This window comes from Alternaria rosae (genome assembly GCF_020736505.1).
Source record: "Alternaria rosae strain MPI-PUGE-AT-0040 chromosome Unknown BKA58scaffold_2, whole genome shotgun sequence".
Classification (NCBI taxonomy): Eukaryota; Fungi; Ascomycota; class Dothideomycetes; order Pleosporales; family Pleosporaceae; genus Alternaria; species Alternaria rosae.
In genome coordinates, this window is record NW_025763571.1 from 1,364,244 (window position 1) to 1,389,764 (window position 25,521).

The window sequence follows — 25,521 nt, forward strand, 5'->3', positions numbered from 1 at the left end:
TGAACAACGTCAGATTTCTTACTCTCAGGTAACACCCGAATAATACCGGCCCCTACTACATGACTGCATATGCATCCTTTCTGGGTATCTTCGCCCTGAATACTACAATAAAAGATGTGGCGTGTGAGAAGTTCGGCTAAGAGTAGCATCTTACTAGAATGATGGCTGAGCCGCAGGGCGGCAGTTTGGTCTGATGTATGTGCTCTTGGGGCCCGGATCAGGTTCTGGTGTAATTTCCTGCTGGTCTTTACTTTCTGCTGTGGATACGTGGTTCGAAGTTATTCAACTTGTTGCTCGTTGGTTGTACTCGCTTTCGAGGTTTTTTCACGCGCAGCTTTCAGCTTCGTTATTCCGAATCATGTCACCCGAATTTACTGGACGACAGGTGTTTTCGCCTTCCTGTCCTGCTGGAGGTACGTGGTGGTCGTGCGGCTACGGAACGTAAGTGATCATGTCTTTTCCTAATGATTCCAAGAACTAACTCCGTTCCAGTTTCTTCGTTGGCTGTTGCGCAAGAGATCCATGCGACATCACTTGTGCACAAGGGAACCTGTATGCCGGTGCTTTCGATCCAACATCATATGGAGATTTTCCGGACGCTACGTGTGGAACTGGAAGTAAATTCTACACTTGCGCCGCTGGTGGTAAGTCAACAAATATCACTAGGCTTTGAATCTATGGAAGATCCTCCAGTCAACTAGCGAAGAATTTGTGTTGCTTGAACGCCATATTAACCCAGCGTAGAGACCTTCTGGGGATGTTGTAAAACGAATGCATGCGCCCAGTCGGGTTGTCCAGATGGTGACCTTGAACCGGCAATCCTCAATCGCGACGACTTGCTCAGCGCCTATCATGCGACTGGTGGCTTGACGACAGACTCCAGCCCATCGCCCACATTCACCTACAGCAATGAAGCTTCAGTCACAATAGCGGGTATGCCCACGATATCTACTATATTGACGTCGACCACTGCATCTTCATCAAACACCGCATCTCCATCAAGCACTGCCTCGTCTACAGCCGAGGATAAACCATCCGTCGCGGCTATAGCAGGTGGTGCAGCAGGTGGCACCTTTGCACTCGCTATAATCGCCGGATTCGTGATCTGGTTCCTATACTCCAGAAGAAAGAAAGGCAAGACGCGTGAGAACGGAGATGGAGCAGAGCAAAGTCTAGACATCCTCCCCATCTGCGTCATGGCGGATAATCGGCAGCCAGAGGTGACCGATGGTAAGTCCACCCAGATTGATCCCCCCCAACAATACTCAATGAGCTGTCTGACTAACAAACAAAAATCAGCACCACCATCCTATACCCCACCCACCCCAGGCGTCGACAACACCATCTACAGCCCCTTATCCCCACTCGGTCGCCACCCTCCTTCCTCCGTCTACTCCCAAGACACGAATTTCGCTGCATATGCACCCCGCGATCCGAACTATGCCATCGACACCCCCACATACTACGATCAACAACACCGAACCTACCCACACATCTGGCAACCGCCACCCCAGGAACTGCCACTCACAAAGGTCTCAGCATCCTTCCCCACATCAGCGCTAACCAAGGCTCGTAAGTCGATGTACGGAGATGTTCGGGGGCCATCTGAACTGCCAGGTGATGATCTGAGGAGCGAGTTGGATAGTGCAGGACCGGAGTCGCCGGTATTAGGCGGCATGTGGAAAGATGGTAGTGGACGTGGGACTCAACGACAAGGTTGGATGGCGCCGAGGGATTGGGGGTTGCAAGACATGCGCACGAATAGAAATGCTTCGGGACAAGAGAGGTGCGGGGAGGGGAAAGACAAAGAGGAGGTAGATGGTGGAGTGCAAAGACTGGGTGTGTTGGATGCGATTGATGAAGAAGTAGATGGGAGGGACAGGGTCAATGGGCGGAGTGTTGAGATGAGAGAAGTTAGAGGGAGAAAAGAGTCTGGAGGGTTCTTCTAAGTAATATAGTTTTCTTCCAATCAGGCACGACCATTGCCCTTAAAACGGTCTTTTACTGCTTCCAGTCGTTCTAGCAAGCAACGACTGTGTTGTGCTAACAATCTCAGCTCAGAAAACCGTACCATCACTCAAAATGACAATCGGACTACTCTTCGTCTGAGGCCTCTTCTCCTTCGCCACCTCTCTCCCCGCCTTCCACGTTCCCGCTTCCAGCAACTGCGCCATACTCAGCTCAACCCCCTGCATCCTCTCCAGCACCAACTTATACAACTTATCCACCAGCACCAGCGTCATAGCCCTCCACTCAACGATAGCATCGTCGCCCGCAGCAAAAGAAGGAAGTCCACTTCCATCCGACGTAGCTTTGAGACCGCGCTCCAGAGACGCTGGTTTCAGTGTCAAAACGCCTAGATCGACGAATAGACCGCCGTTGCGGTATTCGGGGAGGGCGGTCATGGAGGACATGTTTTTCCAGGAAAGGGAGAGGATGCGTGTGAAGGGGACGGTGAGGGAGTATGCGAGCCATTGGGTTAGTTTGTGGAAGGGCTGGATGAAGGTGCTTTCGTCAGCATTGGTATCCTTGGATTGCGTCTTCAGTGTGGACAAGGGCCATGCGTCGCCGAGGGCTTGGCCGTTTACCACGGTGCGGTCTTGTGGCCAGATGGGGATTAGCAGGTTTTGAAGGACGTCCCAGAAGGTTAGGATGTCGAGGTTCGAGGGGTCGGAGGTGGTGGTCCTCATGTAGTCTGTTATGGGTAGTTAGCAGTTGATGTGGTGATTTAGGGGGAGATGAACGTACCGACAACGTTTCCGGGCCGGCCTTGTTCGCCGAAGATGGCGGGCTGGGAGAGGAGGGATTTTCCTAAACTGCGGAGGAGGTTGGCTCGGGAGTCGACGCCTAGCATAGGGTTGCTGGAGGAGATTTGAAATCCCTCTGCGAGGGCCTCTGTCTTTAGGTCCTGCAGTCCTTTTCCTATACGCAGCTCAGTCAGCCAAGTCCCATTCAACCACCTCAGCATGACATCGGATACTTACCATCAACAATCGGTCCCCCATCCTTCTTCGCAGCAAATCCCAAGCTCTTGAACATATACAAACTCGCTACTGCAATACCCTCACTCCTCTCATACTCCGCACCCGCACCCGGTTCCACATATCGCCAATGGTCCCCAGCTCCAGCATCTAACAGTACCGAAACGAAGAAAAGATCGATCAGCCGACGCGTAAGTTCAAGTTCATCGCACCCATTCTTTTTCCACTCATCGAGAAGGTCGGCAATGCGGGGAACTCCGCCAACTTCAAAATGCTGCCAGCGCCCGTGAGGTGGAATGGTGTGGAATTTGTCTGGACCAAAGTCGCGCTTGTGGATTTCAGGTCAGCATACTCATCACATAAAATCTGATAGAATTGGAGAACAAACCTTGATGACAGAAGTCACATAATCCGCTGCTTCGCCCAAACGCTCCTCGTGTACATCAAAGTGGCTCAACTTGCCTGCTTCAGCAGCCTCTCCTACGATTTTGGCACGCTCTCGCACCGCGGAAAGGGAAAGCAGGTATTTGACTTTGTCGTCCATGTTTGTGTTGCTCAAGGATGAAGAGAAGTTTGTAGGTATCCGTTATGTCGAGGAGTAGGTGTTGTCAGGCAAGTGGGGTTTAGCGCCGCACTACACCGCTTGCACTGGCCCGAATTAGGTAGTTATGTGCTACGAGGACCACTTTTACGGAAGCAACTCGTGACCATGATAAGGGCGTCGGCGTTTGCCGATGGTCATGCTCTGTGAATAAGACGAGCTGACGACGATGCTTTCGTTTGCCTGGCGATGCGCACAAAGATGGTTGCGTACAACAAATGAGGTCAGAATTGAGAATATACATTTCATTATGGGTTTTCGTCATCAGTTCGCTGGGCGGCGCAGCCAAGCTTAGGACAATCGCCGCTGTGTCCATGTCTACGAATATCGGAGAGGAGTCAGCTATATACTCTCTTCTCCTGCCAACTCTCCAGCTAGTGTTCTTATGCGACAGTGTCGTGGTTACACCATCCCATACCCTGCACAATGTCCGACACCGTCTCCTGCTCGTAACAACCACAAAGCTGCGTAAACAAATGCGTCCTTTTGGTCGCGGAAAAGAAACAATAGAATCAGACATCCCTAACTATATAGGCCAAAAAGCCCGACAAGCAGCAGCTGCCATCAGTATGCATCAGCGCCCCACCGAGATGAAGGTAGCCGACAAAGGAAGAGAGAAAATGTAGAGATGAGCCTGGTATCTCAGATGCAAGCGCGCTGGAGCAAGATACGGTTGAAGACTCGCCGAAAGTTACCCGAAGGTGAAATAAGTGAACCTCAAATGATTGGTACACAAACGCTTTCCGATGGCATGCCATGCGCAAGAGGTATCAAATCCAGGAATTGCCAGAGACGAAGGAAACCCAAAAGCAAGTGCCACAGAGACCCAGGACTGCTTTTGAAGTGGTATGTTGAGACTAAAGGAAATACCGTGGTATCGGATGCGGCGTTGGTCATTAATGTAAGGTCAATAGAGGCGTAGAAAGGTATTAGTGAAATCAATCGTCGCTGTTGAGTGATCGCCCAGGATCGCTCGTCTGTGGTGTCCGCAGCTGGGAGGAGCTGCCAAAGCTGGACAACTGCTTCTCGGGCTCTTTATGGCTGTTGGGCTTTCGTTTGAAGAAGCTCATAATCTTCCCCGTTGTGGTCTTCCTGCCGGGACTAGAGCATGTAGGCGAGGTAGTAGTTGAATCGCTGTTCGGAGGAGGCACCAGTGAGTCCGGTATGGGTTCCCTCAGCGGTGCCCGTCCATCCGCGTCGCTGTTCCTAACATCCCGAGGGCGTCGCTTGGTGCTCACGTGTCGCCACCAGCTCGAGTCGCGCGACACATCTGAGCGTGTGGCGTTGCTGTCAGCACTCAATTTATTGCCGGTGTCCCATTGCTGCAGCTTTGAGCCATCAAAGTTTCCGTTTGTCGCCTGCGAGAGATCGACCTGGGAGTGGCTTTGTGACGACGGCTGTTGCGTGGGGTAAGGGTCGAGAACTTTTCCATAATTAGCTCATATGCCATGACGGGTCTGAAGTGATGGTTACTCACCTTGACTACGCCTGGCCTGGGAAGGAGCTGTAACTGGCCTAACACCAAGAGACTCCCTCTCCTTCTTTGGTGACGAAGACCTCGTCAAAGTGTCCTTGCGATCAGTCTTTGACCGATCATCAGAACCTGAAGGTTGCCCTTTCTGTTCGGACGAGTTTGGTGTTTGAGTCACCAAGATCGCAGTGAGGCTAGGGTCTCTACTTCCTCGTCTCGACGAAGTGGCATTCTCAGCAGAGCCCATGGCTCTTTGGCCAGGAACAGCGGTCGTTGAAGATCGCCTTGAGCTTTTGTCAATAATCGAAGAGGACCTTCGTGATTCAGCTGTCGCAGCTTGAATGGAGCGGATGGAGCCTGTCGATCCTCGTCGAGCTGCTTCTTCGGGGGAGATGGTCTTAATGGCACTCAGAGGTATCTTTACAGCGGGCTTGCTAGGCCCTCCAGACAAAGGACTTGGGCTCGGATCGACGGTGAAACCAGATGCTAGGAACCCAAGATTCATACTCTTGCTTTTCCTTTTTCTCTGTCGTTCTTCATCAATCTTACTCTCCCAAACACCCTTATTGGTCAGGATCTCGTCGACAGCGAAGCGCATCGCTGGTAAGATGTCTGTAACGGCTTCGAAGAGCGGCCTCGCGAAGATATTCATGAAACCAATTTGGGATTCGCCGAGTTTGATGACGTCTTCCCGGACAGGTGGGCCACCAAACAGACATGATGGCATGGCCAGCTCCTCTTCCATGAGTCCTTGGTTGCTAAATTCGTCCGTCAGGATGTTGGCCCACCTGGCAGCGGTGTCAAATTTGCGAGCCTAAAGTATGTCAGCTTGCAGTACGCCAAAAATACAAGAACTTGGAACATACCACGTTGCAGATGTCTGCGCATTTGATGAGCAGTCCACATGTCAGGTCCTTTTGTTCTTCCTGTACTTTGGCACTCCATCCGTCTACCACTCCCTTGTCATGCGCAACCTTCTGCTGCAAGTTACCCAGATCGCTCATGTACTTGAAATGGAGGCCCATGTCCGTCGCAAGTATATTGTTGATCATGAGTTTGCGCATCGCAGCATCATTAAACGCGCTCGGCCAATAACGGCGTAAAATTTGGGAGTAGGCTGCGCAGTGGAATGATTCTAGAACGGATCGATCGTTGTACAGTTGCGCTAGCGGTGCGTTCAATGCAACTAGAAAAGCGTTGTTGACTCCTGGATGACCAACATCATGTCCAATGGCGGATATCAGAAGGGTGAGCGCGTCAAAGGGCTTGAGGAGCTCAGCGATTGGCGATTTCGGGGTAGACGTGTTGGACGAATCCGAAGGATAGGGAGGCAGAGTGCCGATCCGGACGAGGAAGTGGAAGAGAGCCTGGAGCACGTCGACAACGTGACGGAAGTTGTGGTACTTGACGAACTCGTTGTAGGCAGTACGGCTGGCCAAGAGAAAGACGATCATCTCGTCTACGAATCAGTCAGCAAGTAGCAGGTTTCTGGCACAAGCCGCACTTGCCTTCGGTTATCGCCCATCTATCTAATTCAGGCATTTGTAGCGCATGCTTGAGCATGACGAAAGCGCCATAGAGAAGCTCGTCATCGGTGTAGTCGTGCGCGGAGAAAGCCCAGGTACCGATGGCAGCTTCAACGACAATTTGGCGATCTACGTCGAGATGGAAATCCCTACTTATGTCAGTGGCAGGTCGCCAAGTCACCGTTTATACATACGTAGATTCAAGCGAGTCGCCTACTGTCTCCGGATTACAGATACCGGTCATGAGATTCGACACCATAGCCTCGCGCAGATATGCGTAAGGTTTTGTATCGTCGACACCAACCCAAGACAGCTTCCGATTGCGCTTAGTAGTCAGAAAGCTTGCCTCTTCTCGAGAGAACTCCTTCTGTAACCGATAGGCATGGACGGCTAAGCCAAGCATGCGGTCTCTGGACATTGGACTCGTCAGGACGTCGACAGCGCCAGCATCCAGGTATCGTGTCAACCGAACAGTGTCGCCGAGCGAAAACGACACTTGTAGCCCCGGCGAGGGCAGCGGACCAGCTGAGGACGGCTCTTCAGTGCCCAGACCCGACAACATGACTACAGGTACGACGAGTTTGGAGAAGTTTCGCGACGAGATCTCGGAGGATATGTGGGTGAGGAGGTGCATGGCATATATGTCATCGGGTTCGCTCGTATCTAACCGCGTGAGGCGCGACGATGTGGGCGAGGGCGTGCGCGGCTCGCGAGAAAGGCGCTTCATGCGCTGCTCTTCATCGTATGGGATGTCTATTATGACGAACGTAGGAATGCTGGATTTGGTGGACTCGACAAGCTGGGTGATCTTCTGTAAGCAGGCCCTGCCGGTGCTGCAGATGTGTACTGCGAAGAGGGTTAGCAAAGGTGTGGGCGCGGGAAGAGGACGGACTACCTTCGGTGGAAATGGACAATATCGCCTCGACGTTGTCGTGCACTTCGCGCGGCGAGGTCTTGCCGATAGCAAAGTAACTCTGTCCTACATTGCCAGTCGTGGTTCTCGCGACGAGCGACTTGGACAGCGTCTCCTTCCGCACGTGCTCGTCGTTGGCCCGCCGGTCAATGTAGACAACATTGCACGCGCCATGTTCCATTGTCTCCGCCTATGTGCGGCGACCAGACAGCACTGGTCTCCAGCGCAGAGGGGAGGTTGTTGGGGAGGTGTCGCAAAATGGGGAGGACGGGTGGTCGCAGTGAGACGTCTGAACGGGTCGGACAGCGTCACGGGAGGATGCGAGGCGGAAGCGTGGTGGATGGGGTGCAGCCGAGGGCCAATTGGCGATCGTGAGCGCAGTGGCAGCGGACACAGGAGAGCAGCGGACAGAGTCGAGCGTCCGGAAGCGTGGGGGAGCGCAGAGATGGGACGGCGGGAGTGCGCCGGTTGGTCTGAGATGCACTCTGAAACGACGACGTCGGTGGAAGCCCCAGGGAACCCAGCGAGGCGGCGAGCGGCAGCCAGTGCACACGACACTAGAGTGCAGTGTTTATTGTATACGAGGAAAGCGCAACGGGTGGATGCGACGAGGAAGGCGGGAAGCGACGTGGGAGGGAAAGCGCGACGGCGGGAGGGTGCTGGGCGCGGCTGCCTCTTGGTCTCTCTCACTCGGCGCGCGCGCGCAACGGGACGTGTCGAGACTCGAGCAGCGCAGCGGGCGTCCTCAGGCGATGGCTCGCAGCGTGTTTGGGGAGCGTCTTGAGCGTCTTCAGGGCGGCAGGTGAGGGTTGTAGATGCATGCAGGGGCTCTAGCGGTCCTCGGTGTGTCGCATGAGCGGCACTGCTATGGGCTGCACTCTGAGCAGCATCGGGCGCACAACGTCGAGGGTGATGAGGGCGTGGACGAGACGGGCAGAAGTCGGCTATAGGAATCGAGTGTGGTGTGGTGGAGGAGAGCAGCGGGCCTTGTCTGGCTGATTGGATCTGGGATACTCGACAAAAAGAGGCAGGCGCACTGGTGGGCCCAGCCTATCCACGAACCGCCCGGCTCGAAGCCCCCAAGCCTTCTGGAAGCTTTCGCCCCGTCACAGCCAAATGCTATACAAAAGCTCCGCTGCGTCAACGTCAGCCCTGCACCTGCGCTTGGCCTAGGGCGCGCTTTCATTTGCCTCCCCAACGTGATGCTGGTGCCAACGTTGACGCGCCCGCCTACTAGCTATCTCTGCCTCTTGTCCCGGCAGGGCTGTGAAGTGCGAACCCAGAGAGCCAAGCTCACTCTGAAACGCTTCCCCGGGGGCGGCCCAGTTCCCGCCGTGCGCTGCACAGATTACATACAGCACGCCTGTCCCAGCCCTCTCAACCTGCTACTCGCTGTGCGCTGGCATCGCACGCCCGTCTCAATTGCTGCAGCATGCATCGTATGCCCTGTATACACCCCCGCTGTTGCCACGCAGCGTCGTCATCTGCCCGAGCAACCCCATCACGGCCCCATGCAGAAATATTCTGGAAACTGCAAGTGACGACTCATTGTCACGCCCTGCTGCTACTTGCCGATGCCTCGGGCACGCTATCCACGTAAGCAGCCTGGTCCGTGACCACCTCGCAGCCTTACTCGCTCCATACACTGGATTCAGCAAGGAGCTGCCATTCCATCCCACTACAAGGCTATTCGCTCTCCAACCCTTGACCTTGCCGGACAAACACATGATAAGGCCGTGAGGCTGCTGATCTAATTCTTGGTCAGCGGAATCCGGGGTTGACACCCACACGGCAGTGGCCTGCAGTACATGACAAGTAGTGACAAGCTCTGCCTGCACGACTCAGTCCGATCCCGGCGCAACTCTGATAGGCAGCTAACCTCCACAAATAGGACGGTTCTTTATAGGCTGCGGGCGTGCAGATGACTGCAAGCGGCGCGTTCGTCTGTGTTGGTACATCGCACGACCCTGCAAGTAGACGGCACGCATAGTACTACAGAGACCGTTCGCAATTGAGATCCACCAACGGCCCTTTAGGCCACAGACTACGGTCGACTATGTTTGGGATTTGAGAACCAACTCATCCAGCTGACATGCAATAGGGCGCGACATCCAATCGAATAATTCTGAGTCAGTTACATGTACCACACACATGGTTCACTATCTTTGCCATGGCGCCGTCTATCTCGTCTACATCTTACACCGCGCTCATATTGAGGTAAAGCTATCTGAATTGCGATCGCCACGACTGCATCGTGGAGCTCTCAGCTTCCTACAAAATCTCACCATATAGGAATCTACCTAAGCATATGGCTTCTGCGGTGACTGCGTGATGCCACGAGTATGTCCTTTGGCTCACCTATCATGTGGGTCAAGACTTTGTAGGAATTCTCGTGATACCGAACAACGACCTACAGACCTACATACAGTAGACAGTCTTCAGATTCCATGCCAAGAGTCGGGCTGATATTCAGAACTCTTGATTCTGGTACCTGACGGACTCTCTAATGTTCGGCAGCCGGCGTCAAGACACTAAGACTTTTTCGATCCTGAACTACCGTCTATCTTCGCATAGCTATCGACATTCTCTGCATTCGGAACGATTCTGGAGCTATTGTCACAGATAGGGAGGCGCAGCTATGTTGACCTCTCTGTTCGGACCGTAGTTCGTCCGGCGTTCATGTGGGGAGCACTGGATTGCCGAGATATTCGGGCTCCTGTATTTCTTACCCCAGCGGGCACGTTTGGGTGCTGAAAGGTACTGCGACATATATCAGACAAGCAGAGTAACCTGGATGGCTCAATTCACGATAGATGAGGGTTTTCATTTCACGCATTAACAACATACTCATAGTCCTTCCTCAACGGCATAATGACGCCCTGGTAGAACCTCTCCCTAAAATCATCATCATCCAGACTAAACACCGAAGCCTCGAAATTGCAATGTATACACCTTTGTGTCGCATCCGCATAATTCGTCAACTCCCGCGTACGCAATCCCTCCGCCAACCGAACTGCTATGAGATACTCGGTGAAAGTCGTACGATTGCCGGTCGCATCGTCGAGGTCTTCCTTAGTCACGAAGGTTTGCAGTGGCTTGCCGTACGAGATCTCCAGTAATGCAACACCGAGAGCAAAGATAATGCTGTTCTTGATTATGCGCATTCTTTGACTGTGTGCTGGTGGTGTTGCTGTGGCTGGGAAGTCTCGAGATATGTAAGGTTGATCGGATAGTACTGATTGGCTCAAGATGCAGATATCATCCAAGCCCCAAGACTCCTCTAGCCATGGTGTGTTGTAGAGATGGTAGACTGCAGAGGCGAGTGTAAGAGCGAGTGTACATTTTTCTTTGATCTGGAAGGTAGCACCTTGCGTAGCCATCATCTGTTGCAAGCTGACCCGCTGATCATTGGTGCTTGCGTTGGGTAAATGGAGAGTGTGAATGTGGTGTTTGGTCAGTTTACTGCTCATGACTCCTATGCAGTCACGACCCGGGCATCGTTGCAATGTCGCACACAGGTCTATGATATTTGGCGCTCTTTTGAGACACTTCCAGTGGTCGTGCACTTTCTCGTTTGAGTGGACCACGATTTTGGGGAGTGGTGAGCGATTGTCGGGTTTTATTGTGTCGATCACGTCCACAGCCTCGATCTCTACTGGTATCGACCTCCATGGCATCGCATACCCAGCATGCGACGTTCCAAAGGTAAATACCAGCTTAAATTTGGAATGGTTGCCTGTTTCATCGTCTCTTTGAATGTCAAGACGCAGATTCGCTTGATGTGTAAACTGGCATGTACATCTTGACGACCACCGTGTGTTGAAAGCGTCGTACAGTTTCTCTGCCTGCTGTCTAAATTTCAGCAGATACTCCGCATTGGCTTTTCTTCTTCTTTGGAGTCGCAATGGCTCAAGGGCGATCGACCCCGAAGTAAGGCTAGAGATGCGGTTGATGTCTTCTTCGATCGATGAAAGTAGTTGCCTGTAAGGTTTCGACTTGAACCCTCCCTTTATACGCAGCCAAGGGTCTTTGAAGAACTTATTCCGTGTTATAATATCAACCGCTCCCGTGACTGTAATCCAAGGCGGCTAGAAAAGCTTAGCCAACGTAGTGTTCTCACATCGCACTTTACATACCTGGAAGTTATCGCATAGTTGTAGCTTTGCACCAAAGAGTTTGATCTTCTTGTTCAGTTGCTTGACGGAGGATCTGAAGGGTAGGTAGTTGTTTCCCAGTCGGTTGCGCAAAGCATCGTTGAACTCCGGGTCATCCCACGACGAATCCTCGTGATCCTCCAGTAGTTGACTCATTCGAGCATCTGAGAGAGCCAATGGGCTCAGAAGCTCTTCGCAAGAGTTTCTGTAGATACAAGTGGTAGTTACAAACGAAGCGTGAAGATACTCAAATACTTCCTCGTACTTTTGCATACTCTTGATCATTGAGAGCTAGAATCGCGTCAGTTGTGACCTCTCATGTAGGCGCGTGACGTACCCCTTCAACGTAGTGTTCCAAGGCCACTACTAGTAATGGGAGAGATCCCAATACCACCCCAGCAACCTCGAGGCCAGACATAGTGAGGTACTGTGCGGACTTGACGACGACCTGCTATCAGACTGGGAAGTTACAAGGCTATGTATGTGGGTGACATGACCTGCAATTGGCGTGGAAGATGCCGATAAAGACAAGATCCCTCAGACTGACAGGTAGTGTGGTTTCGTAAAGATGTTTGCACAGAGAAGGGTGCAATGAAGGTTTGATCTCGAGGATATGCGGCTTTCAGCCTCGTGGCTAAGCTCAAAGAGCTCTAGTCGTCAGCTGAACCACGTGGTCTCAACCGCAACTATATGAACGTCATCTCAGCCTTTTCTTCTTATCGCCACACTCTCTCTCTCTCCTGGACTTTCATATTTAATCTATCTGAAAGATGAACGCATCCATTTCACAAGCTCACAATGATTGCGTTTCCATCTTTCTTGCGTTTATCGCATCCCGTCATGACCCATCCTCTTACCTAAAGCACCAGGACGAGGTACAAGATACTTTTGATAGATACAAGCTTTGGGCTGGAAATGTTGGTGCTATACACAGTGGTAGAATATCTCTAGATCATCGGTTGAGGGATGCATCTTTTTTCAAAATCCAGGTATTGATCAGCCATTGCAGTTCAAATCGTTGAGACTTACAACATTATTAGGTATTGAAGTTGATGCACGATTTGCAGAGCTGTGTAAGACATGCGCCCTCTTTAAATCCCGCTTATATAGTCAACTATTCTGGAAACGAACGACGGCTAATCTCGAGCGTGAGACTTAGCTAAAACGAGGTATAGTCGTGCGACCAGGATTACCATCAGATATTAGCTAACTGCAGTATTGCAAAGCCTCGAGTACGCTTGGAGATAACAGTGTAGCAGCTCATGATGGTCTAGCTGAGAATTTCGAGCCATCGTGTACTGATATGGATGAATCAGACTGGTCTGACTCCACATGGGAGGTTTCATCCGACTCCGAGATCGAGCAATCCCCTAAAGGACAGCTTCCCCGCAAAACTTCAAATATGCGAACTTTGCAACCTCACCTTTCAGGGAAGCCAGGTTTGCTGGACTCCATCAACTTCATCATCGATTGTCTTTGGAAGTTACCCATTCGGCGTCCGGCACCGATCGATCGTATGAAGAGTAAACACGCCACTGACACGGCGGGTTACTTGCCGTATGATATCATGCATGTCAGAGACAAGTTCCCTGATCTGAACGAGATAGTTGCTGCAAGACTGGCGAAGATGATTACGAGGCGCAGGCAACTTATCAGGTATCGTCAAGATCACACAAAAGCCTTGCAAGGAGAAGAAGTGAAGATGACTGAGTTTCCCAAATTTGAATCCAGCCCCGTGCCTATACACATCGAAAGTGGTGTGGTTGGCGGATCAACGCCTAGCTTAAGGGCCCCCAGTCAACACACGGAAATTACAAAAGCGACAACTGTAAAACTCAGTAAACCCCTAGCAGCACTTTCACCGGCGATCGGATTGTATGCTCCGTCAATTTCCGAGTTTGGCTCTTCCACCGCATCGGAGCAGACGGCGAACGCTATCACGATCAGAATCCCGGATCGGCCAACAGGAAAAGGGGGGACGTCATCAGGACATTTCATATGTCCTTATTGCTCCACAGCTCTCCTTATCACATCTGACCGTGCATGGAAGTAAGTTATCCCTGGTACCAGTTTTGATGCATCTGGCTTATCTCTATGCATTAGGAAACACGTTCTCTCCGACCTTCAGCCCTACGTCTGCACATATCCAGATTGCGAACTACATGACTACATGTTCGAATCTCTTGGTGACTGGTTTCGCCATGAGTCTCAAACACATCGCGTGGAGTGGTCGTGCAACACAGAGTCTCACGAATCCATTTCCGATACCGAAGAATTCCTCAATCACATGCGCACAGTTCATTCGGAGCCCCTTTATCGAACACAGGTTCCAAGCCTGCGCCGCGGTTTTCAGCGACACACCAATGTGAATTCAGGAACTTGTACCTTATGTGGCGAATATGCGAACAAATTGAGGACCCATCTCGCGCGACATCTTGAACAACTCGCCTTGTTTGCCATACCTCAAACGGACTACATGGCTGCTCTGGAAGAAGATGACACATCATCCAACGCTGCACGACAAGGTGTCCGCGCATCGTCTAGCACAAGCTCGACAAACGTAGTTTCAACGAGGTCGATTCCTGAGTCTGATCCGGATTTTGAGAGATCTGACCACAATGCTTTTCATGCAAGTTCAAGAAGATATGTAACAAGCCTGGAGAGTCTGAGCGAGGAGTACGAGGGGGAGATAGACACCTCTTGGGATCAAATCACGCCAAAGTTCAAGGAAGCCCGAGTTGCAATGCCTACACAACAGGAAGTGGAAACCTCCAAGCGCCGAACGAGGCCACGAAGTAATGCAATAATTCTAGGAGGTTCATCAGGAGACGTACTTGACCGCTATAACTTTGCTAAATAAATTAGTACATGTCGCATATGTTGTTAGTCTCATCATGATTTCCCGTACATACACCAACTTCAGTTTGTATATTTATCAGTGATGTTCACATGTTCGACGATTCTTAACGTGTTACAATATTGTACAAAGCAGCTGCAGCTACATTCACATCTGCACCCTACCCTGCAGCGAAACAACACCCTTACACCTCCCACATATCTCCTCCTTTTCCCCTTTCACAAAACGCCAACACCTCGGGCACTTCCCCCTACTGGGCGGATGCACCAGCACCTTCGCCTTCCCCAACACTCCCGCGTCACTCGAAAGCGCTTCTTCCTCCCACCACTGCGACTGCCTCTTCATCGTATCCAGATCCTGCGCTCTGAAAACGTTGTTCGCAAAACACGATACAGTCGGTGTCCAAAAGTTGACCTCACTGATCACGAAGAGGCCAGCGAGCTGGGTTTCGAGATCCGTTGGCGTGGGAGTCGTAGGCTGCATACATTTTGAGAATTCGGCGTATAAGTTCTCGGCGTTGGTTGCTTTGGGTAGGTAAACCGTCGCTGCGCTCTCGAGACTTGAACCGATCCTCTTCTCGGCACGGAGGCGCTCTTGTGCGATCTTGATGGCTGCGCCTAGTGTGCTAGTAGTCTCACTCATAGACTCCAGACTGGCAGATTCAGCTTCGCCAAGGGCAGGAAGAGGCGACCAGACCGCACGAGCAGGATGAGCACTCTTCTCCTTGAGCTCCGCAGGGACATGATCCCAAACTTCTTCAACAAGCAACGGACAGACTGGAGCAAGCATCTGCAACAGCTCGTAAAAGATGAGTCCCAAAACGCGCTGAAGTGTCTCGCAGTCTTTCGTGTCGCCAGTGTACACCCGGTCTTTGAGAGTTTCAAAGTAGAACGCACTCAGATCCATGGAAATGTACTTGTTGATCGCGTTGACACCTTTGAAGAACTCGTACTTGCCGAAGTAGTTGTGTACTTCTGCGCTGACCTGCACCAGTCGGTGAACGGCGAGGCGATCAGTAAGTTCGCTAAATTCGGTGATGGTGGGTGTGAGCTCGTTGAAGGAGGTGAAGGGTGGTGGGCAAGAGGGAAGCGAGAAGATGCCTAGCAGCCATTTGAAGGTGACGCGGTATTTGTGGAGTGCTTGGTTCACGGACATTAAGACGGGCTGCCCGATTGTGACATCACGCGTGTAGTCGCTACTTGCGGCCCAGAGACGGAGAGCATCGGCGCCCATGGCATCGTATGTTGGTGTGTGCTTGGCTGCTGGGTCTTGCTTGACGCCCTTTTGCTTCTTTCGCTTGACGGGTGGGAGAAGTTCGCCGGACATGATTTGAGATGGTGAGATAACGTTGCCGAGAGACTTGCTCATCTTGCGGCCGTCGGAGTCGAGTGTGAAGCCATGGGTAATCAAAGTCTTGTACGGTGCTCTGACAGTTTCGGTCGAGTAGGGCTGAGTAGCGACGTGGGTAAGGAGCGATGACTGGAACCAGCCGCGATGTTGGTCAGTGCCTTCTAGATATACATCGGCAACGGGCTGATCTTTTTGTTGTGGAAGAAGTTTCCAGCTGGTACCACTATCGAACCAGACGTCCATGGTATCTCTACCGCGTACGTATGTTCCGGTGAGATGCTTCGGCTTCCAAGCTGGATCGTCCTGCGCATCCGTCCACCATGCATTGATACCACGTTCTTTGATCATCTCGATGATATGGTCGATAGTTTCAGAGTCCATGGTCGCTTTCAGAGTATCACCCTCTACCTTGTACAGGGCAGGGATAGGGACACCCCAAGCACGCTGTCGTGAAATACACCATTGGCTGCGTCCCTGGATGAAGCTCTCTAGACGACTTCTACCAGTCTCAGGCATGAAGTTGACATTGTCAATCGCTTTCATCGACGCGTCCTTGATACCTTCTACATTGGCGAACCATTGCTCAGTTGCGCGTGTAATGACGGGCTCCTTCGTTCTCCAGTCGATAGGATACTTGTGGCGGTAATTCTGCTTGCCTCGAAGCATATCCAGCTTCTGGAGATAGTTGCACACGGCGTTGCTACCCGACTTCTTGACATCAGCAACAAGTAGGCCTTCCAGGAGCTCGGGCTGCTCCGGAAACGCGTCCTTGGTGAAGGCACCAGCATCGTCTACGGGAGCAAATGCTGGAACGTTGAGCGCCATGCAGACGTTGTAGTCGTCCATACCATGTCCAGGAGCGAGATGGACTAGTCCAGTACCCGAGGAGTCGGTGACAAAGTCGGCATGAATTATCGGCTGTAATCCGTTTGCCTTTTGGAACGGGTTTTCGTACTGAACTTGACCGGCGAGATCTTCGCCACGCACATCCGCGATCACTACTTCGAGCTTCCGCTCAAGAATCTTCTCGTACTCCGCTACTCGTGAAGCTGCGACCAGGATCAGTTCGCCGTCGTGCTCAGCATCCTTGACTACGCAGTATTGCATGTCCTTGTGTACCGCAATCGCCTTGTTCGCCGGCAAAGTCCAGGGCGTGGTCGTCCAGATGACTACGCTAACATCACGGTCTACGTTTTTCAACGCTCCATTCTTCAAGGCCTCAGAAATATGTACCGGATATCTCACAAAAGCAGCCAAGCTCTTGTGTCCCTCGTCATATTCCAACTCGGCTTCTGCAAGCGCCGTTCTCGAACTCGGGCTCCAGTAGACGGGCTTGAACTGCCTGTAGATCAGGCCCTTCTCGAACATGCTCTTGAACACCTCCAGCTGTCTGATCTCAAAACCTCGCTCCATTGTCTGATACGCGTTGTCCCAGTCACCCATGACAGCCCATTCCTTGAAGCCCTGCTTCTGTTCCTGAATTGTTCGGGTCGCAAGTTCGCGCGCAGCATCGCGCACGCTTACAGGGTCGGCTTGCGCCGCATCCTTCTTTTGCGCCTGGAGAGCCTTGATCTCAATGGGTAGACCGTGGCAGTCCCATCCAGGGATATATGACACCTTCTGCCCTTGTCCGACCTGGTGTCTGCAGATGATGTCCTTGGTGATCTTGTTCAATGCATGCCCAATGTGCAATGGCCCATTGGCGTATGGCGGCCCATCATGCAGAGTGAAGGTCTCCTTCGGCGCATTGCCTTGCGTCTCGCCATTCTTTCCATTCAACCGCTTCTCCAGGTGTCCATAACGTAGAACGCGTTCGGGGCTCGCCTGCCATGAATACAGGTCATCGGTGCATCGCTGCAAGTAGGTTGGGTTCGTTGACGCTAACGGTCGCGGCGGAAAACTAGATTTTGGCAGTCGGAGGGTGTTTGACCATGATGCGCGGAGGATGCGAGTTGGGGTTAGCATAATAGCATCATGGGCGGGCGAATCGGCGGGGAAGCGGTGTTGGAGTTACAATATTTTTGGATCGATAGTTGGGTTCGGTGATGATTCGGCTGATATCGGCGGTAACGCGGAGATAGTGTCTGGTCTAGTCATGATGCCGTGGTCGTAAGTTCAACACGGCTGGTGAGACGATGAGTTTGAGAAGCAGTATCTAATGATAAATAGTTTGAATTTATATCATGTATGAAGACTGATGGCGACGGGAATCATGACTCGAGATTGAAGGTCGACATGTTGAATCAGTACACGGTCAACGAGCTCACAGCTCCGTTCTTCAGCACCTCAAACACCATACCCGGAAATCCAAACAGCTCCACGTTTCCAACATCCGCAGCGCCCTCCATCAAGACACTTCCCGCATTCGCAAACTTGCTCTTCTTCCCAGAACTATCTTCCCATCCTCCAAGAAGCTCGCAGCTACTACCAGGACTGTCACCCCAGCCTCTATTCAGGGCCATGCCGCGTTGCTGTAATCTCTCCTGCTCTTCATTGTCGTAATATGGCTTGAAGACCTCCTTCAGCCGACCTGAAATGTCTCCAAAGCCCATTTCCGAGCTAAGGGGATCGCGGTACATGGCTGATGGGACGTGCTCGAGCGTCCATCTGCTTCGTCTGTGCCGATTGAACTGGTATGAACCAGGCACGTTACCGTGGAATATGATCTTGATTGCAGTAAGGTGGTTTAGTGGTTGCGCGCTGAGCTCTCCATGCACATGTAGTTCTGACTCTCGTCTTTCCGCGGTAGGAGAAGGCGGGGAGATCTGTGTAGGTTGGGAGATGAGAATGTCAAAGCCATGGTGATAGTAGTTGTAGAAGTGCTCAGCCGCTGCGACTTCTCGCTCTTGAGCCTCTAGTGCGGCCTCGTCATCATCTTCCCAAGCATCTTCGTCATCGCTTCTAACCACTGAGCCGTGGTCTGAGTCATCGTCTGGAGTGAGCCCACCAGGCGAAAGATCCGACGCGTCGCTTGTCCTCCGATCTTTGTGTATCGATAGACGATGATCATTCTTGCGATAAATGGAGTCTGGGGCGCCAAGCTCCATGATCAAATCCTGAGGCGTTGTCTCGCTGAGAATGATCCAGAAGGGCGGACTAGAGCGCCGGACAAGCTCTATCCTACCCTCTCCATGTACCTTGACCGTTTCGATCTCGTCTGGGCCGCCATCTTTTGCTTTGCCTAGGGCCAAGGACCTCGGATTCGGCGGTGTTGCTGTGAACAATGTTCCACGGGCTTTCTGCCACGACTCGCCGTTGAAGACCGCCATGGATGTTGCAGACCCAGTAGCTGACGAGGACAAAAGCGAGATGAAGTCCTTCTTTGGAGAGTAGGCGGAGTGTTGAACCGGGAAGTTGAACGCTATACCCGGATACGATAGGTTGTATGTGCCGCTTGCATTTGGGTCTTCGGATTTCGGGGGTATGTACTCTCCACCATAGGTCGGTCCCAGCAGCTTGTCGTAGACATGGCGAAACCTTGGGCCTGATACGCCGCCCGAGAAGCCTCCTTCGCCAGGCTTGTACACATCGATGTCCTTGTATACCAACTTGGCCTTTGCGAAATCGAGCACTTCGATGAGGCGCAGGCGCTGGTCGGGTCCATCGAACTGTAGTCGCAGACCGTTGTCAGGGAGGACGACTTGGACGGGTGAGGAGATAGGTCGTAACTCGTCGTGGTAGAGCTGGAAGCGTGGGAAAGCCTTGACTTCGGCTTTGATCGTCGTCAGTACCTCGTGTAGGGAGCAACCGAGGGCTGTGTTTCAGTCAGCTTGGTAACCGGGAAGGATGGTCGCAACGGACTCATGAAGCCTACACTGCGCCCAGGCTGTAGCTGCATGATGCCATCTTCCATGATGAGTATGTGGTAAGTGTATGAGTGGAGTGAGTGAACGCAGTGTGTCTGTCAATCGATGTGCTGCCTAGCTCGTAGATAGCAGGGAGCTCATAGGCGCGTGCTGCGTCCACGAGGACAACGCGCCGGGTCTATCGATGCAGCCCCAAACACAAAAATGAAGATCAAGAAGCCAGTACAATGCGATAAGATATCCGGTAATGCGACAAGGTGCTATTCAATGAGGTACAAACCGCAACAAGATCGCAGTGAGTGAGGGGTGGCGGGGCAGGCGCGCAGGCAGGTAGTTTGTTTGACTAGGAGCTTCAACGTTTTGCATGAGATGAGGCTGGTAATATGTCATTTAGAATGTATTGCATCGACTCAGTCATCAAGACATGAACACATAATGTACACGGACATATGGATGAAGATGTGCATGCATGCTGCATTGACGTAGCGCGCCGTGTTCGCGATGGCTGATAGCGCATGGTCCGTGCTTGCGTGCTAAGCAGGATCCCTGCATGAACGTGTTTACTGACTGTTTACTTTGGTGCAGGTTCCGCAACACCAGACGCATGTCACCCTAACCCGCATATCCACGTTCACGACTCCCGGAACGTCACCATGTCTGGACTCCCGCGGCCAGGACCGCCGGTCAAGCGGAATACGACGAGCATGCGACCGCCTACGACGCGCCCACCCCATCTGGCGCGTGGCCGTTCAGCAACACCCGCCATGGACGGCCGCTCATCGAGAGCAGAATCAGTAGCTTCTTCGGCGCGAGCTCCACGGTCATCGCCCCTCAAGCGCAAGATAGATTTCGAAAGCGAGGGAGGAGAAGAGACAAACATCAACGTAGTCGTTCGGTGTAGAGGGCGCAATGACCGCGAAGTGCGCGAGAACAGCGGCGTCGTGGTGTCGACCAACGGAATCAGGGGCACAGCTGTAGACCTGTCTATGGGCCCGAGTGCGCTGAGCAACAAAACGTATCAGTTCGACAAGGTCTTTTCTCCGGCAGCCGACCAGGCCATGATGTATGACGAAGTTGTCGCGCCTATTCTGGACGAAGTGAGTTGGAACGAGAGGATGGTGGTTACTTCCACTAACACCAATCTAGGTCGTAGATGGCTTCAACTGCACAATCTTCGCATACGGCCAGACCGGCACAGGAAAAACCTACACCATGACTGGTGACATCTCCAACGTCCTCCCTCTGCCAGACGCTGCCGGTATCATCCCACGCGTCCTGTACGCGCTCTTCCAACGCCTCGAGACCGACGAAATCGAGAACTCGGTCAAGTGTTCTTTCATCGAACTTTACAACGAAGAACTCCGCGATTTGCTTTCACCAGACGATGCGACCAAGCTCAAGATCTACGATGACAACAGCAAGAAGGGCTCCACCACAACCATGGTCCAGGGTATGGAGGAATGCCACCTCAAGACTGCTGCTGAGGGTATCACGATGCTGCGCAACGGAAGCCACAAGCGACAAGTAGCTGCAACCAAGTGCAACGACCTCAGTTCGCGAAGTCATACCGTTTTTACCATTACCGTATACATCAAGCGAACAACAGAAGATGGCCAGGAGTACTTGAGCGCCGGAAAGCTCAACCTCGTCGATCTTGCGGGTAGTGAGAACATTCAGCGCAGCGGTGCTGAGAACAAGCGCGCAGCAGAGGCCGGTCTTATCAATAAGAGTTTGCTAACACTGGGTCGCGTTATCAACGCACTCGTCGAACGCAGCTCACATATCCCGTACCGAGAATCGAAACTCACTCGCCTGTTGCAAGACTCGTTGGGCGGTCGAACAAAGACGTGCATTATTGCGACCTTGTCGCCAGCAAAGAGCAACCTCGAAGAAACAATATCCACTCTTGACTACGCATTTCGCGCGAAGAATATCCGCAATAAGCCGCAAATGAACCAGGCCATCAACAAGAAGACCCTGCTCAAGGAGTACACCGCCGAAATCGAGAAGCTAAAGAGCGAGTTAATAGCTACCCGGCAGCGCAACGGTGTCTACCTTACACAGGAGAATTATGAGGAGATCACGACAGTCAGCGAATCGAGACGAATTCTTAGCGAGGAACAACGCGACCGCCTTGAGACCATGGAGGTCAACCTGCGCAACAAGGTGGAGGATCTGTTCAAACTCACGACAAATTTCCAGACCTTGAAGAAAGACAACGAACAAACTCAATTAGCTTTGGAAGGCACCAAGGGCATCCTAGAGAAGACGGAGATTGTTTTGGAGCACACGCGCGAAAATCTTGCTGAAGAGGCGGAATTACGAAAGGCGCACCAAAAGACTGAGCAAGAGCTCGCAGAGGTTGGGAAAGAGATGATCTCAACACTCGGCAAGACTACATCAGCCATCGACGGCTTACGGTCCAAGATTCGACGGAAGTCAGAACTTCAATCACAGAATCGACGGAACTGGAATTCCTCCCAAACCCAGGTTGTCGATACCACACGTATCGTCGAAGATCGGATAGAGGAACTACAGCAACAGCAGGAACAGCTGATGAATGCGATCTCGGAACGTATGCAAGCGTTTGTCAGAGATGAGCTTGAGCAGCTTGGCGCCTCGCAATCGTTCTTACAGGAGAAGATGGAGGCATATCAGACTTCCGAACAAGAGGTCAACGGACAGACAGCCCAAGCGCGCGACCACATGAATGAAGTCCTGGAGGAGATCAGGACTCTTCGAGAGGACGTCAAAACGAAGATCGGTGCAGGCCTCGATGAACTCTCGGCAGCGGCGGAGACAATCTCAGCGAACATCATCACAGAACTCGACGCCTTCCACACGCAAGTCCACGCGTCCTATGCGGGGCTAGGCCGCGACTTCAAGACCACCTTTGACGATCTAGTCAAGGATCTGAACGACCAGCAAATCGAGAACGAACGACTTCACCAACAGATCGTGGAGGCTAACGCTGCTTTGGTCGAGGCGAACAAGACATCTCAGGGCCAACTCGAGAAGGTTGTGAATGAGGAGAAACAGAAGTCTGCCGATGACCGTCAACAACTGCTCTCCCAGCTCACTGCCATCATCAACGCGAACGCCGACGCGCAAGAGAAGAGGTTAGACGAGAAGCTCTCGGCTGTGCGGGAGGAGATGAATGCTGCCAACGCTGCGTTCGAGACGAAGCAGGATGCTTATGCTGACGGTGTTATCGCATGGTCAGATAAGTCCAGAGACATACTGGCGGGTGTATCAAAGTCAAGAGATGCTGTCAAGACTAAGATCAAGTCAGACTTTGCAGCCGCGACTCAGCATTCCACTTCGATTAAGGACACGACTACCTCCGTTCACGAGAGCACCGTGAAGACAGTGGAGGCCCAGATGGCACACCTGGACACTCAACTCCAATCGTTGGATGACATCGTAGCCCGAATTCGCGAACAGAACAACACCCACCACACCGCCCATACAGCATCGCTGGCCGCTTTGTCGTCAACAGTGGCAGCTTCATACTCCAGCATCGGCGATCATCTATCCACTTCATTCGATCGCGTCCAGTCTCTCGAATCGGACATGTCAGCACAAGCAAACACACTGAAGGAGACGTTACCAGCTCTTGCTGCAGATGCGGACATTCGTGCACCACTCCACGAGCTTCGCGAGGTCGTCGGGTCCCAGAACCTGATCGAATACAACCCCACTGGCGAAACACCCCAGCGCGTCTCCTACACTATCCCCTCCACCCTCCCACGCACCGAAGCACACGAAAACATCCTCTCTCGTCTTCGAGACCGCCCCGCACCCGTCGACACCACAACGCGCAGCCCTTCAAAACAACCCATCTTCAACGACGACACGCAAACCCTCAATCTCTCTTCTCCAACCGACATATTCGCCGACACGAGCAAAAAGCCTATTTTCTCCCATTCCATCAGTGCGCACGCCCACACCATATCGCACCTCCCCACAGGCAACCCTTCTTCCCTGCGGGAGCTAGATGTTAATGTGGTGGCGCAGGAAGCTCATACCCAGCCACTTCCCCATCTCGCATCCCAGTCTTCTTGCGATTCGCTGAACGGCGCCCCTCCGAATAAGAAGGCGCGAACCAATGGCGATGATGCGAGTAAGCTTCCGATGAAGAAGATGACGAGGAAGACGGTTGGTGTTGCTGGCGATCGTGGGGATAGGGAGAATATTACGAATTTTGGTAATAGCGTTGGTCAGGGACTTGCGGCTGGGAGGAAGTTGAGGAGTCATGGGAGTGGGTAGTTGGTGACATGGTGATGGTGTATGCTTTTGGCGTTTCGCCCCCGAGTTGGGCTTTTTGCATAGTCACGGCGTTTGATGTGGGCAGCGGCAGCGGTATATCTGTCTTGTCTACTTGTTCTTCTTCTCCTGGCGTTTGGACGTAGGGTTCAAAAGGCTGGGCATACATAGGCGTAATGTAAATTCAAACTTTCTACCTTCATCACGCCATCTTGTCGACTCGCAAAAGTTTACCGACTCTTTCAATCCTAGGCATGGAAAGCTCGTTTGTTAAGATATGTTAGCATACAATTATCGTGACCGATGTTCCTACACCCTACAAAGCCAGCCACAAAGCTAGAGATACACTCGCAAAAGCTCCCATCACCGCCCTAGAAGACGAGAATCCATGCACAGCAGCGCCCAGTTCCGCATGCAACCAGCACTTGCGGTCTGACTTCTGGTTGCCTGGGTAAACGTTGAAGCTATTGATGGGGTAAGGTGTATTGCCACAATTACCCTCATCAGCACCCCAGCAGCTGTACCCAAACCAATTCAGCAAGTTTTTGTCATCGTTAGGATCGAGTTCAGAGCAATCTTCTCCTCCATCGATAGTGACCCAGACGTTTGATAGATGGCCCTCCTTCCATAGGTCGTCGGAGGCCTGCACTACATGGTGACGGTACAGAACCCGCGAGTAGTTGGCTGATCTGTCGTACTTGTCGGCGTTGAGAAGCGTCCAGTGTATGCCCGCTTCCTGGTCGCCAAAACTGTTGTAACCGAGATTCCATGTCTGATTTACAAAGCCTTGCGTGGCGTTTCCGCCAAAGAGGTCTGCAAGACTGAAACAGTGTTGAACGACTGGGATGCTGCTGGTAGTGAAGGTCAAGGCGTCGGTGGAGTTGTAGTAGTTGCACGTGTCGTCATGGCCGTCCTTGAAGAAGCGAAGCGTTAGGTTCTGACTATCGGACGGTTAGTTGACTTGTGCCAATACATGGGTAGGGCACGAACTTGTATGGGCTTAATTCTTCCGCATCTGCGTTTTGAGATCTTTGTGCATGTGTATAGAACGGAGAGGAAAGCAAGGCTAGAAACGCCGATCTGTTGATGATCTGAAGGAGCTGCATTGGAATCGGTAAAACAAAAGGTTAGGGGAAACTCTCAAAAGCAGTAAGAATTTTCAAATCTGGATGAGGTTCAGAACGAGCTCGATCTCAGTAGATGCGAGCGTGGGGGGGGGGGCAACCAGGGTGTTTGTACTCCATCTCAAGACGGCGTTGCATAATAAGGCATTCCGCTTCTTGCCAAGAGTAAGGCATACTCTCTCATGGGAGATTTCGTCATGTGTCACATTGCGGCTTATTCCATGTAAGGGCTCAGGCCATCTCACCGGCTAATCGGTTGGAACGGAACGTTCCTTGTCGCTTCCATTGTCTGAAGCTGTCGCGGGTCGCGTAGATTCGTCGATTGCAGCTGCTTTCATCACTGTCGTCATCCATCCTCTCTTGATACCCGACTCATGTACGCCCCAAACGGCATCGCTAAGTCATAACAACGCATATATCTCTCCTTAGCGTTACGACGCTAGGGCGGGGTTGGGTAGCACGGTCGTCCCGA

General features: G+C 52.3%; 9 protein-coding genes across 9 annotated transcripts; 3 read left to right on the plus strand and 6 right to left on the minus strand.

Annotated features, from left to right (window-relative positions):
* Nucleotides 1-358: 358 nt before the first annotated feature.
* On the plus strand, nucleotides 359-1,949 carry BKA58DRAFT_398091 (uncharacterized protein; the record flags this gene model as incomplete). Its single annotated transcript, XM_046171470.1, has 4 exons — nucleotides 359-441; nucleotides 493-644; nucleotides 745-1,230; nucleotides 1,300-1,949. The coding sequence occupies 4 exons, from the start codon at nucleotides 359-361 to the stop codon at nucleotides 1,947-1,949; spliced, it is 1,371 nt and encodes a 456-aa protein (XP_046028830.1).
* On the minus strand, nucleotides 1,906-3,628 carry BKA58DRAFT_426903 (uncharacterized protein). Its single transcript, XM_046172970.1, has 4 exons — nucleotides 3,370-3,628; nucleotides 2,985-3,309; nucleotides 2,749-2,922; nucleotides 1,906-2,695 (listed from the first exon to the last, which is right to left on the minus strand). Exons 1-4 carry the CDS (start codon nucleotides 3,523-3,525, stop codon nucleotides 2,058-2,060), a joined length of 1,293 nt encoding a protein of 430 aa, XP_046028831.1. The 5' UTR covers nucleotides 3,526-3,628; the 3' UTR covers nucleotides 1,906-2,057.
* Nucleotides 3,629-4,200: 572 nt separating this feature from the next.
* On the minus strand, nucleotides 4,201-7,673 carry BKA58DRAFT_451987 (uncharacterized protein; the record flags this gene model as incomplete). Its single annotated transcript, XM_046174407.1, has 6 exons — nucleotides 4,201-5,005; nucleotides 5,060-5,867; nucleotides 5,920-6,512; nucleotides 6,562-6,728; nucleotides 6,774-7,425; nucleotides 7,475-7,673. 6 exons carry the CDS (start codon nucleotides 7,671-7,673, stop codon nucleotides 4,521-4,523), a joined length of 2,904 nt encoding a protein of 967 aa, XP_046028832.1. The 3' UTR covers nucleotides 4,201-4,520.
* A 2,418-nt stretch (nucleotides 7,674-10,091) lies between these two features.
* Nucleotides 10,092-12,226, minus strand: BKA58DRAFT_465733 (uncharacterized protein). Its single transcript, XM_046174972.1, has 3 exons — nucleotides 11,984-12,226; nucleotides 11,629-11,937; nucleotides 10,092-11,580 (listed from the first exon to the last, which is right to left on the minus strand). The coding sequence occupies exons 1-3, from the start codon at nucleotides 12,062-12,064 to the stop codon at nucleotides 10,321-10,323; spliced, it is 1,650 nt and encodes a 549-aa protein (XP_046028833.1). The 5' UTR covers nucleotides 12,065-12,226; the 3' UTR covers nucleotides 10,092-10,320.
* Nucleotides 12,227-12,371: 145 nt separating this feature from the next.
* Nucleotides 12,372-14,559, plus strand: BKA58DRAFT_376336 (uncharacterized protein). The gene is made up of 4 exons (XM_046169508.1): nucleotides 12,372-12,635; nucleotides 12,687-12,719; nucleotides 12,863-13,695; nucleotides 13,750-14,559. The coding sequence occupies exons 1-4, from the start codon at nucleotides 12,417-12,419 to the stop codon at nucleotides 14,504-14,506; spliced, it is 1,842 nt and encodes a 613-aa protein (XP_046028834.1). The 5' UTR covers nucleotides 12,372-12,416; the 3' UTR covers nucleotides 14,507-14,559.
* On the minus strand, nucleotides 14,560-17,850 carry BKA58DRAFT_376340 (isoleucyl-tRNA synthetase-like protein). The gene has a single exon (XM_046169509.1). The coding sequence runs from the start codon at nucleotides 17,816-17,818 to the stop codon at nucleotides 14,651-14,653; it is 3,168 nt and encodes a 1,055-aa protein (XP_046028835.1). The 5' UTR covers nucleotides 17,819-17,850; the 3' UTR covers nucleotides 14,560-14,650.
* A 157-nt stretch (nucleotides 17,851-18,007) lies between these two features.
* On the minus strand, nucleotides 18,008-20,125 carry BKA58DRAFT_376341 (uncharacterized protein). Its single transcript, XM_046169510.1, has 2 exons — nucleotides 19,655-20,125; nucleotides 18,008-19,607 (listed from the first exon to the last, which is right to left on the minus strand). Exons 1-2 carry the CDS (start codon nucleotides 19,704-19,706, stop codon nucleotides 18,097-18,099), a joined length of 1,563 nt encoding a protein of 520 aa, XP_046028836.1. The 5' UTR covers nucleotides 19,707-20,125; the 3' UTR covers nucleotides 18,008-18,096.
* Nucleotides 20,126-20,246: 121 nt separating this feature from the next.
* Nucleotides 20,247-24,127, plus strand: BKA58DRAFT_376343 (P-loop containing nucleoside triphosphate hydrolase protein). Its single transcript, XM_046169511.1, has 2 exons — nucleotides 20,247-20,756; nucleotides 20,806-24,127. The coding sequence occupies exons 1-2, from the start codon at nucleotides 20,313-20,315 to the stop codon at nucleotides 23,926-23,928; spliced, it is 3,567 nt and encodes a 1,188-aa protein (XP_046028837.1). The 5' UTR covers nucleotides 20,247-20,312; the 3' UTR covers nucleotides 23,929-24,127.
* Nucleotides 24,073-25,340, minus strand: BKA58DRAFT_376344 (uncharacterized protein). The gene is made up of 2 exons (XM_046169512.1): nucleotides 24,916-25,340; nucleotides 24,073-24,866 (listed from the first exon to the last, which is right to left on the minus strand). The coding sequence occupies exons 1-2, from the start codon at nucleotides 25,029-25,031 to the stop codon at nucleotides 24,242-24,244; spliced, it is 741 nt and encodes a 246-aa protein (XP_046028838.1). The 5' UTR covers nucleotides 25,032-25,340; the 3' UTR covers nucleotides 24,073-24,241.
* Between the last annotated feature and the right edge of the window lie 181 nt (nucleotides 25,341-25,521).

Coding starts and splice junctions, on each gene's coding strand:
- BKA58DRAFT_376341 (XM_046169510.1), bottom strand. CDS start 19,706: ATGGAAGATGGCATCATGCAGCTACAGCCTGGGCGCAGTGTAGGCTTC. Junction 19,608..19,654: donor GCGCAGTGTAGGCTTCATGA/GTCCGTTGCGAC, acceptor ACTGAAACACAG/CCCTCGGTTGCTCCCTACAC.
- BKA58DRAFT_426903 (XM_046172970.1), bottom strand. CDS start 3,525: ATGGACGACAAAGTCAAATACCTGCTTTCCCTTTCCGCGGTGCGAGAG. Junction 3,310..3,369: donor ATGTGACTTCTGTCATCAAG/GTTTGTTCTCCA, acceptor GAAATCCACAAG/CGCGACTTTGGTCCAGACAA. Junction 2,696..2,748: donor CCGGCCCGGAAACGTTGTCG/GTACGTTCATCT, acceptor TACCCATAACAG/ACTACATGAGGACCACCACC.
- BKA58DRAFT_465733 (XM_046174972.1), bottom strand. CDS start 12,064: ATGTCTGGCCTCGAGGTTGCTGGGGTGGTATTGGGATCTCTCCCATTA. Junction 11,938..11,983: donor TGGAACACTACGTTGAAGGG/GTACGTCACGCG, acceptor ACGCGATTCTAG/CTCTCAATGATCAAGAGTAT. Junction 11,581..11,628: donor AACTATGCGATAACTTCCAG/GTATGTAAAGTG, acceptor AAGCTTTTCTAG/CCGCCTTGGATTACAGTCAC.
- BKA58DRAFT_376340 (XM_046169509.1), bottom strand. CDS start 17,818: ATGCTAACCCCAACTCGCATCCTCCGCGCATCATGGTCAAACACCCTC.
- BKA58DRAFT_376344 (XM_046169512.1), bottom strand. CDS start 25,031: ATGCAGCTCCTTCAGATCATCAACAGATCGGCGTTTCTAGCCTTGCTT. Junction 24,867..24,915: donor GAAGAATTAAGCCCATACAA/GTTCGTGCCCTA, acceptor ACCGTCCGATAG/TCAGAACCTAACGCTTCGCT.
- BKA58DRAFT_376343 (XM_046169511.1), top strand. CDS start 20,313: ATGTCTGGACTCCCGCGGCCAGGACCGCCGGTCAAGCGGAATACGACG. Junction 20,757..20,805: donor TCGCGCCTATTCTGGACGAA/GTGAGTTGGAAC, acceptor ACACCAATCTAG/GTCGTAGATGGCTTCAACTG.
- BKA58DRAFT_376336 (XM_046169508.1), top strand. CDS start 12,417: ATGAACGCATCCATTTCACAAGCTCACAATGATTGCGTTTCCATCTTT. Junction 12,720..12,862: donor TGCACGATTTGCAGAGCTGT/GTAAGACATGCG, acceptor AGCTAACTGCAG/TATTGCAAAGCCTCGAGTAC. Junction 13,696..13,749: donor ACATCTGACCGTGCATGGAA/GTAAGTTATCCC, acceptor TCTATGCATTAG/GAAACACGTTCTCTCCGACC.